Source organism: Camelina sativa, chromosome 20, assembly GCF_030686135.1.
Source record: "Camelina sativa cultivar CO46 ecotype springtype chromosome 20, ASM3068613v1".
Taxonomy (NCBI): domain Eukaryota; kingdom Viridiplantae; phylum Streptophyta; class Magnoliopsida; order Brassicales; family Brassicaceae; genus Camelina; species Camelina sativa.
Genome location: NC_141899.1, coordinates 8,161,274 through 8,173,993, shown reverse-complemented (window position 1 = coordinate 8,173,993; position 12,720 = coordinate 8,161,274). Strand labels below are relative to the sequence as shown.

General features: G+C 37.0%; 2 protein-coding genes across 2 annotated transcripts; both read left to right on the top strand.

The window, feature by feature from the left end:
- Positions 1 to 2,729: 2,729 nt before the first annotated feature.
- Positions 2,730 to 5,698, top strand: LOC104772322 (uncharacterized). Its single transcript, XM_087503599.1, has 4 exons — positions 2,730 to 3,682; positions 3,847 to 4,504; positions 4,589 to 5,167; positions 5,219 to 5,698. Exons 1-4 carry the CDS (start codon positions 2,730 to 2,732, stop codon positions 5,696 to 5,698), a joined length of 2,670 nt encoding a protein of 889 aa, XP_087359725.1.
- A 573-nt stretch (positions 5,699 to 6,271) lies between these two features.
- LOC104770082 (uncharacterized) lies at positions 6,272 to 8,624 on the top strand. The gene is made up of 3 exons (XM_010494431.3): positions 6,272 to 6,604; positions 7,164 to 7,667; positions 8,216 to 8,624. Exons 1-3 carry the CDS (start codon positions 6,353 to 6,355, stop codon positions 8,426 to 8,428), a joined length of 969 nt encoding a protein of 322 aa, XP_010492733.1. The 5' UTR covers positions 6,272 to 6,352; the 3' UTR covers positions 8,429 to 8,624.
- The last annotated feature ends 4,096 nt before the right edge of the window (positions 8,625 to 12,720 follow it).

Genomic DNA, 12,720 nt, shown 5'->3' with positions numbered 1-12,720 from the left:
TAATCATCAAGAAATGATACTACAAGCTTCATATGCCAAAACAAGGGATGTGTTGCTTTAGAAATCAACAAGTGTCACAAACAATCAGGTTGCACGCCAACTGTTTGGTAAAAGGTCTCAGGTTAAAGAAAGACTGAAAGTGAAGAAAAAGAGAAAAGGCTTGAAGTCGTGGAGGTTTAAATATAAAAAAAGAGAATGAGAAACGGTGGAGACTATACAATAAGGTGTTCTCCTTCTCAAGTTTGTGTGCCCATAAGATTGATAGGCTGTGAACAAAAAGGAAGAGGAAGTTGCTTGGTGGAATTGATGTCAGAAAACTTTTGAGCCTATTTGTTGTTGGAAAAGTTCATGAAGCTCCAAAAGGTTTCAAATGTTGCTTTAAACTCAATAAGGAGCAGAACAGCATGGTTGTTTCTCCAAAAAAAAGAAGTAGCACAAACGATTTAACAATTGGTTGAATATGAGTCTCATGAGGGAAAGCTACATGATCACATTGGAGAGGTGTTTAAAAGCTGCATCAGAAGAAGGACTGCTGTTACAAAGGGTGTTTTAGAACTGACATTTCCGGAGGATATTTGTTCTGCAAGAAAAAATATCACATGTAATCTCTTGGAAAGAGCTGACTGCTATGAACAACCAACATGTGGGGCGGCTAAGCCTGGAGCATCTCACTTATTTGATCAATGTTCTCTAGTGGTACAGCAGAAGATGAAGAGGGACAATGGTTTTAAGTGTTGGAGGTTTAAAGTCAGATCTGAGAAAGAGGACATCAAGCAAGAATACAATCAAGTTTTTTATATCTCAGATCTTGGCATTAACATGAGGCTTGATCATTGTCATGGAGAACCTGTGTATGATCAGATTATCATGGTGAATGAGCAGTTGTTGCAAACCAGCGTGTTCATTCAAGAAGTGATGCGAAACAAAAAGAGAACGTTTCCCAAGTGGTGGTGGTTCAAGTACAAAGCATCACGCAAGAAGGGACTGTTTCTGAGTTCTTTTGATTCAATTACAGGGTGTTTCACATCATGGACTGGGCATGTGATTGTGAGAAAAGAGGCTCCAAATGTCCCTAAAGCAAACGAGCAGCTCGTGTACAGAGGAGATTGGAGAAGATGGCTAGCGCCCATACATGATTGGTGTATCCTTTCCACCGAGAGTGGTGTGCGTTATTTCCTACAAAATGAGTTTGAGCAGTTTGTGAACATTGTGGACAAGTTGGGAAGGCATAAGGACTATGATGCATTTCTAATACTACAGTTTCTGGCCGGTGCTGAGAGGTTCCAAATCAAGCACAAATGGCGATTTAAACTCTGGGAACGAAGTGACAAGTGGAGGATGATCTTATGCAGCAGGGTATTGGTTGCTTACAAGCTTGGAAGCACGGCTAAGATAGTTACAGTGTTGTATCAGCGTGTGGATCAACTGGTTCAAATGGAAATTGTCAAAGTAGAACGAATGCTTGTGGTTACACAGAGCCAAACCTTTGACCCTGGAATCAGATTTGAATCACAAGAGACTTTAAGAAGTCATATTCCAAGCAGAGCTGCTATAATGGTTTCAATCAAATGGATTCTTAAGATTGTGGAGGTGGCATCATGAGAGTTATTCTATGTGTTGTACAAGGAAGTTTACATGAACCTTGAGGTCAAGGTTTTGCAAAGAGGGGAGATTTGATATAGGAAAAGGAGAGTGAAGCTGACATGGTGGTTTAAGAAGATTTGATTGGAGGAAAAGGAGCAAATGACGTGGTCTTCGTTTGTGTTGTTGAGAGTGACGAAACTGAAGTATAAAGAGCAGACGAGTTCATTTGTGGGATCATGCTAAGAATCTGAAATTTGTAAAAAATCTAAAAAATCTCTAAAAAGTTTCTCTGAGCTTAGCTCTCATCTTGAGAGTTAACATGATCGATTCTGTGTTTTATGAACATTGAATTGGTGTTGATTACAGTTATCGTTGGTGCATTGAATTGGTTTGGTTGATTGATTGTGAGTTTTATTGTATCAAAATGATCTCTGTTTAGAAGAGGAGAAATATTTAATTTAATCAGTGCTACCGAGTCTGCATTCAAGCTCTATAACACCACTAGCAACAGAACCTGAGGCTTCTCGGTTTAGGTAGTCTGGCTATCGAAAATGTAAATCCTTATTTTTAATTTTCAAGAATCAATATATACAAGTCTGCTTTGTATTCCCCACATTAAGAGGCACTTGATGATTTCAATAATTCAAATAATGCACATTAGCAAATAAATACAGTTGTTTCTTTTTAAAAGACGCATACATAGATTTTGGACGTTCTCTAATGAAGAAGACATCGATTTGTATGAGTTAGTCAAATCAGAGCCAAATAAACTACGGTTGAACAAGAAATGTCTAAGCCAAGTTGAGAAATTATACTGCTTGAGTTTTGAACACAGACATAAAATCTAATTGGACAATTCTCATCTTTTGAACCATATTCGATATCTTGGTCGCTTTGAAATTTATCATCAAAATCAAGTTCCCACTATTACATGCAGACAGACACAATGACTAAATGATCTGTTTTGCTTTGTTTATATTCAAAGCTTGGTTCATAAGCGTAAGGAACTCTGGAGTGATCTGAGAGATCATAATGCCTCGCCTCTATATCGACATAAGGCTTGGCTTATTTGAGGGGATTTTAACGAAACATTAGATACTGATGATCATTCTCTGTATGACTCATCACCATTTATACCAGCAGGGATGCGAGATTTCCAGGAAGTTGTGAGAACCTGTGAATTTGTCGATATGAGTTACCAGGGTCCACGCTATACATGGTGTAATAAACGACATGATGGTGTAATATGTAAGAAGTTGGATCGAGTGTTAGTGAACCAAAAATGGATTCAGCAGTTTGGTCAATCTCACTCGGTGTTTGAGCCAGGAGGTTGCTCAGACCACTTGAGATATCGTTTTTACATCACTGCAGAAATTCAGCGAGTGCAGAAACCCTTTAAGTTTATCAATGAAGTTGCTTTACATCCGGACTACCAGACACAACTTGTCGACTTATGGCAACGCTCTCCTCCACTCTTTCACTCTACCTCTGCCTTGCATAGATTCTCAAAGTCTCTCAAAGGACTGAAACCTTACATTCGAGGCCTTGGGAAGCAAATGGTGAGCAATATTACTGCTCGAACAAAAGCAGCCTATAAAGCTTTATGTGAAGCTCAGGCGCAGACAATGGCTTTCCCGTCTTCTCAACTGATTAGTGTAGAAGCAACGGCATATGCCAAATGGAGGAAGTTAGCTGATATAGAAGAGTGTTTTCTGCAGCAAAAGACAAAACTACATTGGCTCAAGGTCGGGGATCAGAACAATAAAGCTTTCCATGCCTCAGCAAAGCTTCGAGAGATGAAGAATAATATTAAGGAGATTCAATGTGACGATGGGAGAGTGGTTGATACACATGATCACATTAAGGTCGAAGCTGAGAGATATTTCAATACCTTTCTCACATATTCCCCTGCGGACTATGTTGACTGGTCATTGGAGGAACTGGCTGACGTTCTTGATTATAAGTGTGATGAGCATGACAAAAACCTACTTACCAGAGAGGTTTCCAAGGAGGAGATACGAAGAGTGCTGTTTGCTATGCCTACAAACAAATCCCCAGGCCCTGATGGCTTCAATGTCGAGTTCTTTAAAGCGTCCTGGTCAGTGGTGGGTGAGGATTGTGCTGTTGCTATCCAATCCTTTTTCCGGACTGGTTTCTTGCCAAAAGGGGTTAAAAGAAGGAGGCTAGAACAAAGAAAGATTATCGACCTATATCCTGCTGCAATGTGCTATATAAAATCATTTCCAAGATTCTTGATAACAGGTTGAAGATCATTCTGCCCAAGTTTATCTCCTCAAACAAGTTTGCTTTCATCAAGGACAGATTGTTAATGGAAAACCTTCTCCTAGCAACAGAACTTGTCAAAGACTACCATAAGGATCCTGTATCCCCAAGATGCGCTATGAAAATAGATATATCGAAAGCTTTTGATTTAGTGCAGTGGGGTTTTTTCCTTAACACACTGTGTGCACTAGAGTTTCCAGACGCCTATATTCACTGGATCCAAACCTGTATTACATCTACTTCTTTCTCCGTACAGGTCAATGGTGAGCTAGCAGGCTACTTTGGTAGCAAAAGGGGGCTTCGACAAGGTTGTTCTTTGAGCCCTTATTTGTTTGTGATCTGCATGAATGTCCTCTCACGCACATTGGATAAGGCTGCACAGCAAAAGAAGTTTGGTTTTCATCCTAACTGTCAGTCAATGAACCTCACGCACTTGTGCTTCGCTGACGATTTAATGGTTTTTGTAGATGGTAAAAAGCAATCTATTGAGGGAGCTCTGGAGGTGTTTACTGACTTTGCGAAACACTCCGGCCTGCATATTAGTCTTGAGAAATCCACTCTTTATATGGCTGGTGTTTCCCCGGAACATAAAGAGGAGATAGTCAACCTGTTTCCCTTTGAATATGGAACACTCCCTGTTCGATATCTAGGCCTTCTTCTGTTAACTAAAAGAATGTCCGTTGCAGATTATCTTCCGCTGTTGGAAAAGATTTGATCTCAGATAAGCACTTGGACAGCTTGGACGCTCTCATTTGCATGGAGGCTTCAGCTGTTACAGTCGGTTATATTCAGCATCACCAATTTTTGGATCTCTGCTTTCAGACTTCCAAAGGCTTGTGTTCGAGAAATAGACAAACTTTGTTCTGCTTTTTTGTGGGATGTCCCTTCTTTAAATCCTAAAAAAGCAAAGGCTGCTTGGTCAGATGTTTGTCTGCCAAAGAATGAAGGCGGCTTAGGCTTACGTTCAATAGAAGAAGCAAACAAAGTATGTATCCTTAAGTTGATCTGGCGACTCCATTCTGCTAAAGGTTCATTATGGGTGAACCGGGTTCAGCGGCATCTCATTCGGAATGGTTCTTTCTGGGCAGAGCAAGCCAACACAACGGTGGGTTCCTGGATATGGAGGAAACTCCTAAAATATCGAATCATAGCAAAGCAGTTCTATCGTGTTCAGGTTCATAATGGGGAGTCCACCTCCTTTTGGTTTGATAACTGGTGTCAACTAGGATGTCTTCATGACAAACTAGGAGACAGAGGCCCTATTGTTCTTGGGATCCCACTTTCAAGTACAGTCGAAGAGGTTATGGCAATGCACAAGCAGAGGAGACATCGATAAGCTTTGTTGAATCAGATTAAGGAGGAGATTCTTACACGCAAGGTTAGTCGAAATGGGGAAGAGCAAGATGAAGCACTCTGGAAAGGGCGAGAAGCTGGTTACCGCAAGAAGTTTATCACAAAGGACACCTGGTCCCTTATACGCATTCCTCATCCTACTTTTGAGAGCCACAAAGTGATTTGGTTCCCTTACGCTACTCCGAAGTATGCTTTTATTACTTGGCTCCTAGTTAAAGGCAGGCTAAGCACAGGAGACAAAATGCAGAGATGGAATACATGGGCGAACACCGGTTGTGTTTTTTGCAGCCATCTGATGGAAACTGTTGCACATCTCTTTTTTCAATGTACTTTCTCACAGCGAATTTGGGAGACCCTAGTGAAGAAGATGTTACTAACCAAATACACCATAGACTGGCATGATATCATGGCACTGCTGGGTGGCGACGATCTCGACAAGACTACGCATTTCAGAACACGATACATTCCATTTGGTTAGAGAGGAACGCTCGTCGGCATGGAGACTAACCTGCTACAGAGAAGAGACTAGTCAAGCTCATAGATAAAAATATCCACAATCGACTTAACACCCTTTATTTTTTTTTTAATCTAATTTAACATTACATTAAAATATATATATATATATATATATTCAAAGCTTGGTAGGTCTGAGTGTCAAGCTCACTCTGCATCAAATTAATGTTTGCTTGGGGACACTTTATTACATGAAATTTCAGAAACTAATGGGATTCTGATTCTCTCGTCCTCTCAGAATTTAAAAACCATTTGCTCTGTGTATCCGAGTTCCTTGAGTACCCCTTTGACCTGCGGTAAAAACAAACCAACAAGACATTAGACATGAGCTGCTCTGCATTTTGCTGATTTGATTGATTGATTTTCTGCAACTGAATTAGTCTATTTAATATATCATTACAAGTTCTAGAACTTTCCATCACAAGAATATCTAAGAACACCCTACATACTTCTGTTAAACAACAACCGTCCGATCAACATAGTTTATACTAAATCCAACGGTTGAGAAAACCAAACAAAACAAATGAAAGAACTCTTTGTCCCCTCTCTCTCTCTCTCTTCCTTATCTCTCTCCGCCACACTCTCTCTCTCTCTCTCTTTCCCCGAACTCTCGTCTCCAATGGCCGGTCTACTCAAAACGCCGTCTTTACATCTCACACCAACTCTTCTTCATGCTCCCTCTGTACCCTTTAAGCCCTTTTGTGTCTCCTTCGCCGGAGGAAGAAATACCACCGTCTCACTCTCTCGCCGAGCTTCTCTCCGGTCTGTGTCTAGCGGCTATCCTCTTCGGTTACTGAACCTTGTTCCGTTTGCTTCGGGAGAAGCTGAGACTACGGAGACAGAGGTGGAATCGAACGAACCTGAAGTCCAGGTTTTTCAATTTCGGCTAACTTCTGTTTACTGGAGGGGTTAGGTTTTAGGGTTTCGAAATTGGGAGTCTCATGTACTTAATTAGAATCTTATGATGAAATTTTGAGAATTTTGGATATGGTAATGCTAGATTTGCTTGTTATTTGCGTAAAGTTATAAGCTTTTGGTTGATTTTGTTTTCCTCTTTAAGTAACGTTCACATGAGTAAGAGCAATGAGTAGGATTCGTATTCAGTATAATCAGGCGTGAAATTGTGATTGTTAATTTTCTAATGATACATCAAGTGGTAGATTTTGATTCTTTGGGCATGGTGTATTCCCAAAATGATGGAGTTTCACAAGCATTTTAGGACCATGTTGTGTACTATCGAAATCGAATTGACTCGTTGATTCTTGTATGAGGGTTCACAGAGAATGTCCTGAGTGTTTTTGGTGTTAATTCTGGTGTTGTTTGTTTTTTAGATTATATTCTGTTCTGTCTCAGTTTTTATCAGGAATTGATGTGACAATGTCTGTATTGCTTTCATCTGATTCTGTCTTCCTTGTGAAATCATGGAGCAGGAGACGGATGGTGCTGTTGGTGTCGAGAGTGAAAATGTCGTAGCTGATGAAGAAGAAGAAGCGGCTGTTATCACATCGTTGCTGAGTTCATATAAAGAAGCTTTAGCAGACAACAATGAGGGGAAGATCGCTGAGATAGAAGCATCTTTAAAATCCATAGAAGATGAAAAATTTCTGCTTGAGGATAAAGTAGCGTCTTTATCCAATGACTTGTCGGTGGAGAGGGATCGGCTCATAAGAATCAGTGCAGATTTCGACAACTTCAGGAAGAGGACAGAGAGGGAAAGGCTAAACCTTGTTTCAAATGCTCAAGGAGAGGTTGTAGAGAATCTGTTGGCTGTTTTGGATAATTTCGAGAGAGCTAAATCCCAAATTAAGGTGGAGACCGAGGGAGAAGAGAGAGTCACTAATAGTTATCAGAGCATATACAAACAGTTTGTTGAAATTCTGGGCTCACTTGGTGTTATCCATGTGGAGACAGTCGGGAAGCAGTTTGATCCTATGGTAAGTTACTAATATATCTTTCTTCTTTCCTGAGATCCAAAAACGTATTTTTGTTGCTCTGCTTGCGCCTTGCTGGACCTTGTGGTGTTAGTCTTTAACTATGGAGGTGATCTTTATAATCGAAGTGTTTTGGAGATTAATTAGGATAAGTCAATTGTATAGTGCCGCTGGAATAATCTTGATTAGAACCTAGATATGGTTGTTACTTTGAAAGATGGCTAGATAAGATGGATGGAACAAATTATGATGAATGATACTTTGTGATGCAAATGATCACGGAATCTCAAGGTTTGGTTTAAGGGTCCCTTATTCCAGTTAGATAATGTTTGATTATCACAAAGTTTGAAGTACATAACAAATCATGAATCTAGTACCAATCATAAAGTGTTGGAGACTTTAGATGAGCTTGTTACTTTGCAAGATGGGTGTGATAGATTTCAATGAGTTGGTAGTTGTTAACCTTATCTAATGCTTTTGATTGATGGTCTTTCCAAATATATAAAAGCTGACATCTCTTTTTTTGCTTTTCTCTTTGTTGTGTAAAAAAGCTACATGAGGCAATAATGAGAGAAGATTCCGCGGAATATGAAGAGGGTATAGTACTTGAAGAATACAGGAAAGGTTTCTTGCTAGGGGAAAGGCTTTTACGTCCGTCGATGGTGAAAGTATCAGCTGGACCTGGACCAGAGAAGCCTGGTGAAGCTGAAGGAGAAGAACCCACTGCACAAGGAACCTCAGAAGAAGAAGCTTCGTCATCTTGAAATCGAAGATGAATCAAGAGTGAGCAGTTTTTGTGTGCGTATGAGTGAAACGATACAGGGAAAGAGGGAGAGAGAGGTCCGTTTGACATATTAATTGTTGTTTATTGTTATTGATACGTTATTCCATTTCTACAGAGTCTAAGAGGAAATAGAAACGAGATTTTCTTTTTTATAAAGAATTATTAAATTTTGAGTATTTGATACCGGTGGAGGAGATCATGGATTTTGGTATCTGTATACAGCTTGGAAAGTAAAGAACATGAAGAAACCAAGAAAATGCCAATACAAATATTTGTAACTAAAAATACTACTGGGTCAGGTTATTTTGGGTTTTCGGGTGTGTTTAAGTGTCTTAAGATTTGTTCATTTTGTCGTGTATGGGCCACGTTGATTGGGATATACTATCAGATAAGTTGGGACCAATAATTAGGACACAGAAGAACAACAATAAGATGAAAAAGTGAGTGTTTCTCTTCATTTATTGGTAATTATCACAAAACTTTTAGACCGGATTCGAGGTGTAATAATAGGGATCATATAGGTCTGGACCATCTTTAATACAATGCATAATTGCATATGCTGCGTATGACGTACAAATACAAATGCTAGCAAACTACTCCCTCCGTCTTTTATTACTTGTTGTTTAAGGTTGTTTAACATGGATTAAGAAAACTATTAAATTTTCTGTTTTATCCCTTTTTAATGTATTTTTTAATTTTTTTTATTGGTCAAAACATTAATAAAGTTGGATAGAATTAATTACCAAACATTTGCATTGGAAATCTAAAACGATAAGTATTGGAAAACAAAAATTTATCTCTAGAATGACAAGTAATTAAAACTGGAGGGAGTAGCAAAGTAATTCCTCAGGACCTCAGTAGTAGTGAGTAACTGTCCCGGTTAGCTTTTTGAGCAACGAACCGAATGAATATATATTTTGTATCCCGATTGGGTTTGTTTAACAAATGTCATAGGAGTAGTTAACGAGGAGAATCAAATTTTCTTATGAAACAAATACAAGAAGACATTAAACAAGGCCATATGACACGTGAAACACATGGAATGAAAAACGATAGTTAGTAGTCAGTCAATTATTATTATGATTATTTCACGACAGAAATGGAGAAAGACAATAGTAGTTGACAATAACTTGAATTACTATTTACATTTTTATATAGTCACAAAAATTAATGGTTTGTCATATATGGAATGGCAAATTGCAAGTTGGCAAACCATTTCTTTCTGAAAAACATTAATTATATGGAAAGATATAATAATTAAATGATGATTTAGGGACATACTTTAATATTTTTGCCAAAATTTTACCAAACCGGTCGTCATATGATAATTGTCAGAGAAATTAAATGACAAGTCTTTGTACAATTCCATATATGTTCGAAACCGGACATTTCTAACCCAGTGAGGTTAGAATTAAGAGACGTTTGAACATTTTTTTTACACAAGTAGTATCATTTTGTATGAATATTTAATATTTGATTACTAGAATCATGATTCATGCGAAAAACATCGCATTCTTATCATGAACAAGGATATTGCTTTTGACGACTAAGTTGGTCCTACTCACCTATACTCTTAAAAGAAAATTAATTAATGTGTATAATTCCTATACACCCAACTCATATATGTACGAAGGACTGTCGTCAGTGGCTTCGCAAAATGGTCCTGAACCTGCTACCGTTTCATGCATCTTCATTATTAATCAAATACCCACAATTGCACCCCAACAGTTAGGGAGAAAAGATAATACAAATTTCAGAATTTAAAAAAAAAAAAAAAAAGAAAAGAAAAAAGATCTATGACGACAACGTTCTATGACCTACATTTTGATCTGGCTATTATTTACTTTCTAGTTTCTACTATTAAAAAAAGGAATCTTTCAATAATGCACTTGTTTCTGGCCGTAAGAATACCATCAATCAAATCAAATTTCGGCGGATAATAATAATTAAGACAGTCTTTAAAAAAAAAAATTCTTCTAGCTTTTTTTTTGTTGTTGTTCTCTAGACTATGTGCATGCAAGCCAACATTTGTGAATGGGGTAAATGGGAAATAGCTTTATCCGCGATAAAATTACAATGCCATGTCATATCCATTGATTCCAAAATTTTACTTAGATGTAGATATATTGCATGATTAAGACAAATCTAGCTAGATTTTGTTAATTTCGCGATCCAAAAGTTACATTTTGGCTTTTCATTGTCATTTGGAGTTTGATTTATGTGTAAAGTATCTTTAATTAGAGTTGAAAAACATGGGATAATATCATATAAAGACAGAAATAAATGATTTGTGATCGCAATCAAAAATAAAGGTGCAAATATTTATTTTGCTGTACCAAAAAACTAGGTGACATGGATGTGCCGATACATGAAGCTGTGCCTAAGAACTTGTTTACGTAGCTATGCGTAGGCATTTTCTTCAATGAACCCACCTACTATACTCGGTCCAGCCAATTTTATTTTCGACACGAGCGAAAATGTAACATGTTCATAATAAATATCAATCAATAAACCTAATAAATACAATCTTGATATTGGTCACCATCCACACAAATCCTCGACGCTTCACCATCTACCCCCAATTGACCGTCCATGTTAGATTTGATCTTTCAATACTCATCATGATCGTCTTTTTAATTGAGGTGTCTCTTCTTTTGTTTTTCTTTTACCTTTCTAATTCTTGTATTTTTCGGCATATTAAGATTTAGCAATTTAATTTACCAAGAAAATTAGTGGGTCAAAGTTTCACATAACATCAAGTCACCATTTACATAGGGATACTGAAAACTCTTATTATCTCACATAATTTTGAGTGTGCATGTTCTAATAAAGAAAAACTTATTTTTATTAAAACAATATATACATAAAAGCTATATAACTCTCTCTTTCTGATGTTAGCTAAAAAGGCCGTCCATACCTTGTCAGTCGTTAGGTGAGCCATTTATTTTCATGAAAATTATGAAAAGAAAGTTACACTGGCCGGAGCAGGAAATTTGGTTTCTAGCAAGCCAAAAAAGAGAAAAGAATAAGTGAAAAGAGGAGGATATATGATAATATGAAGATTAAATGGTGACCGATCGAGAAAACAAAACAAAATGACTGTATTCTTACGTAGAAGTGTGTATACATACTATAACGTTCACATGCATGTGCCAAACTTACAACTACTGTTATATAAGAAAAAACAAAAAAAAAATACACTTAGAAACTCCAGTTTCTATCTTGTAAATATATAAATTATATAAAATATCAGATATTTTTCTTTCATGTGTTTCTGTTCAATACTTTTCATAACTTTATAACCAAAATTTTATCAAAGTTATTAACTTATTTTGAGTGAAGACACGGTTTTCTCGGACTGCTAGTGAAAAACTTTCAGTTTGTGAATTTTGGTCAAGTTCTTCTCCTTTCTCTTCTTTTCTTCGATCGGGTTTCATTTTCGGAAAAGGTGACAATATCGTGTATCACTTCATCTGTATCATGAGGTTATAATTGCTTTTGTCAGTAAACTGATTTTCGAATATGTTTGTGCGTCATGTTTTTATACATTTTTGACATAGGATATCAATGTCATAGATTATACAGATTTTGTAAAACCTAAATACCTTTTTTTATATATAAATGAAAAACCAAAGCTCTCTCTGTTGGCGAGGAAAGTGTTCTCTCTACTAAAATCACTCTCATGTCATGTCTACAAAAATAACATTTCAAAATGAATCATTCAATATGATAGCTGCGAACGATCGATTTGATCATCAATGGTTAGTCTGGTTAAGTTAATCACTAGGTATACGTGGCTCATGTCTCATGAGAGGAGATAAGAGCTTCTTTCATTTTTGTTAAAGAGAGACAGATAAGAGTCTATACTTCCTAAGCGGCTAAGCTCAGCAAATGATCAATATAAAGAAAAAGATAACACATAAAATGGCAATAAACAAAAGTATATATACCATGCAGTTGAGAGTTTCTCTAATTGTAGATGCTTCACGTGAGAAAATAAATAAATAGTATTCAGTTATAAAAAACATACTAAATAAAATTCATAATAAGTGTCATAGTAAATAAACATAAATATGCTGTAGTATTTAAAACAAAGTGCTCATACATCACGAGAATATAGAAAAATATATAAGTACATAATTCGAAAGAAAGAATAATGGTGGTTTAAAAAAAAAAAGAGTTAATGCAGGGATTTGTAGAGATATAAATTAAAAACGAAATAGATGAAAGTATCCAATTACACTTTATGAATGAATTGTCACAATTTATTCA

Coding starts and splice junctions, on each gene's coding strand:
- LOC104772322 (XM_087503599.1), top strand. CDS start 2,730: ATGCGAGATTTCCAGGAAGTTGTGAGAACCTGTGAATTTGTCGATATG. Junction 3,683..3,846: donor GAGTTCTTTAAAGCGTCCTG/GTCAGTGGTGGG, acceptor TCTTGATAACAG/GTTGAAGATCATTCTGCCCA. Junction 5,168..5,218: donor TTTCAAGTACAGTCGAAGAG/GTTATGGCAATG, acceptor TTGTTGAATCAG/ATTAAGGAGGAGATTCTTAC.
- LOC104770082 (XM_010494431.3), top strand. CDS start 6,353: ATGGCCGGTCTACTCAAAACGCCGTCTTTACATCTCACACCAACTCTT. Junction 6,605..7,163: donor CGAACGAACCTGAAGTCCAG/GTTTTTCAATTT, acceptor ATCATGGAGCAG/GAGACGGATGGTGCTGTTGG. Junction 7,668..8,215: donor GGAAGCAGTTTGATCCTATG/GTAAGTTACTAA, acceptor TGTGTAAAAAAG/CTACATGAGGCAATAATGAG.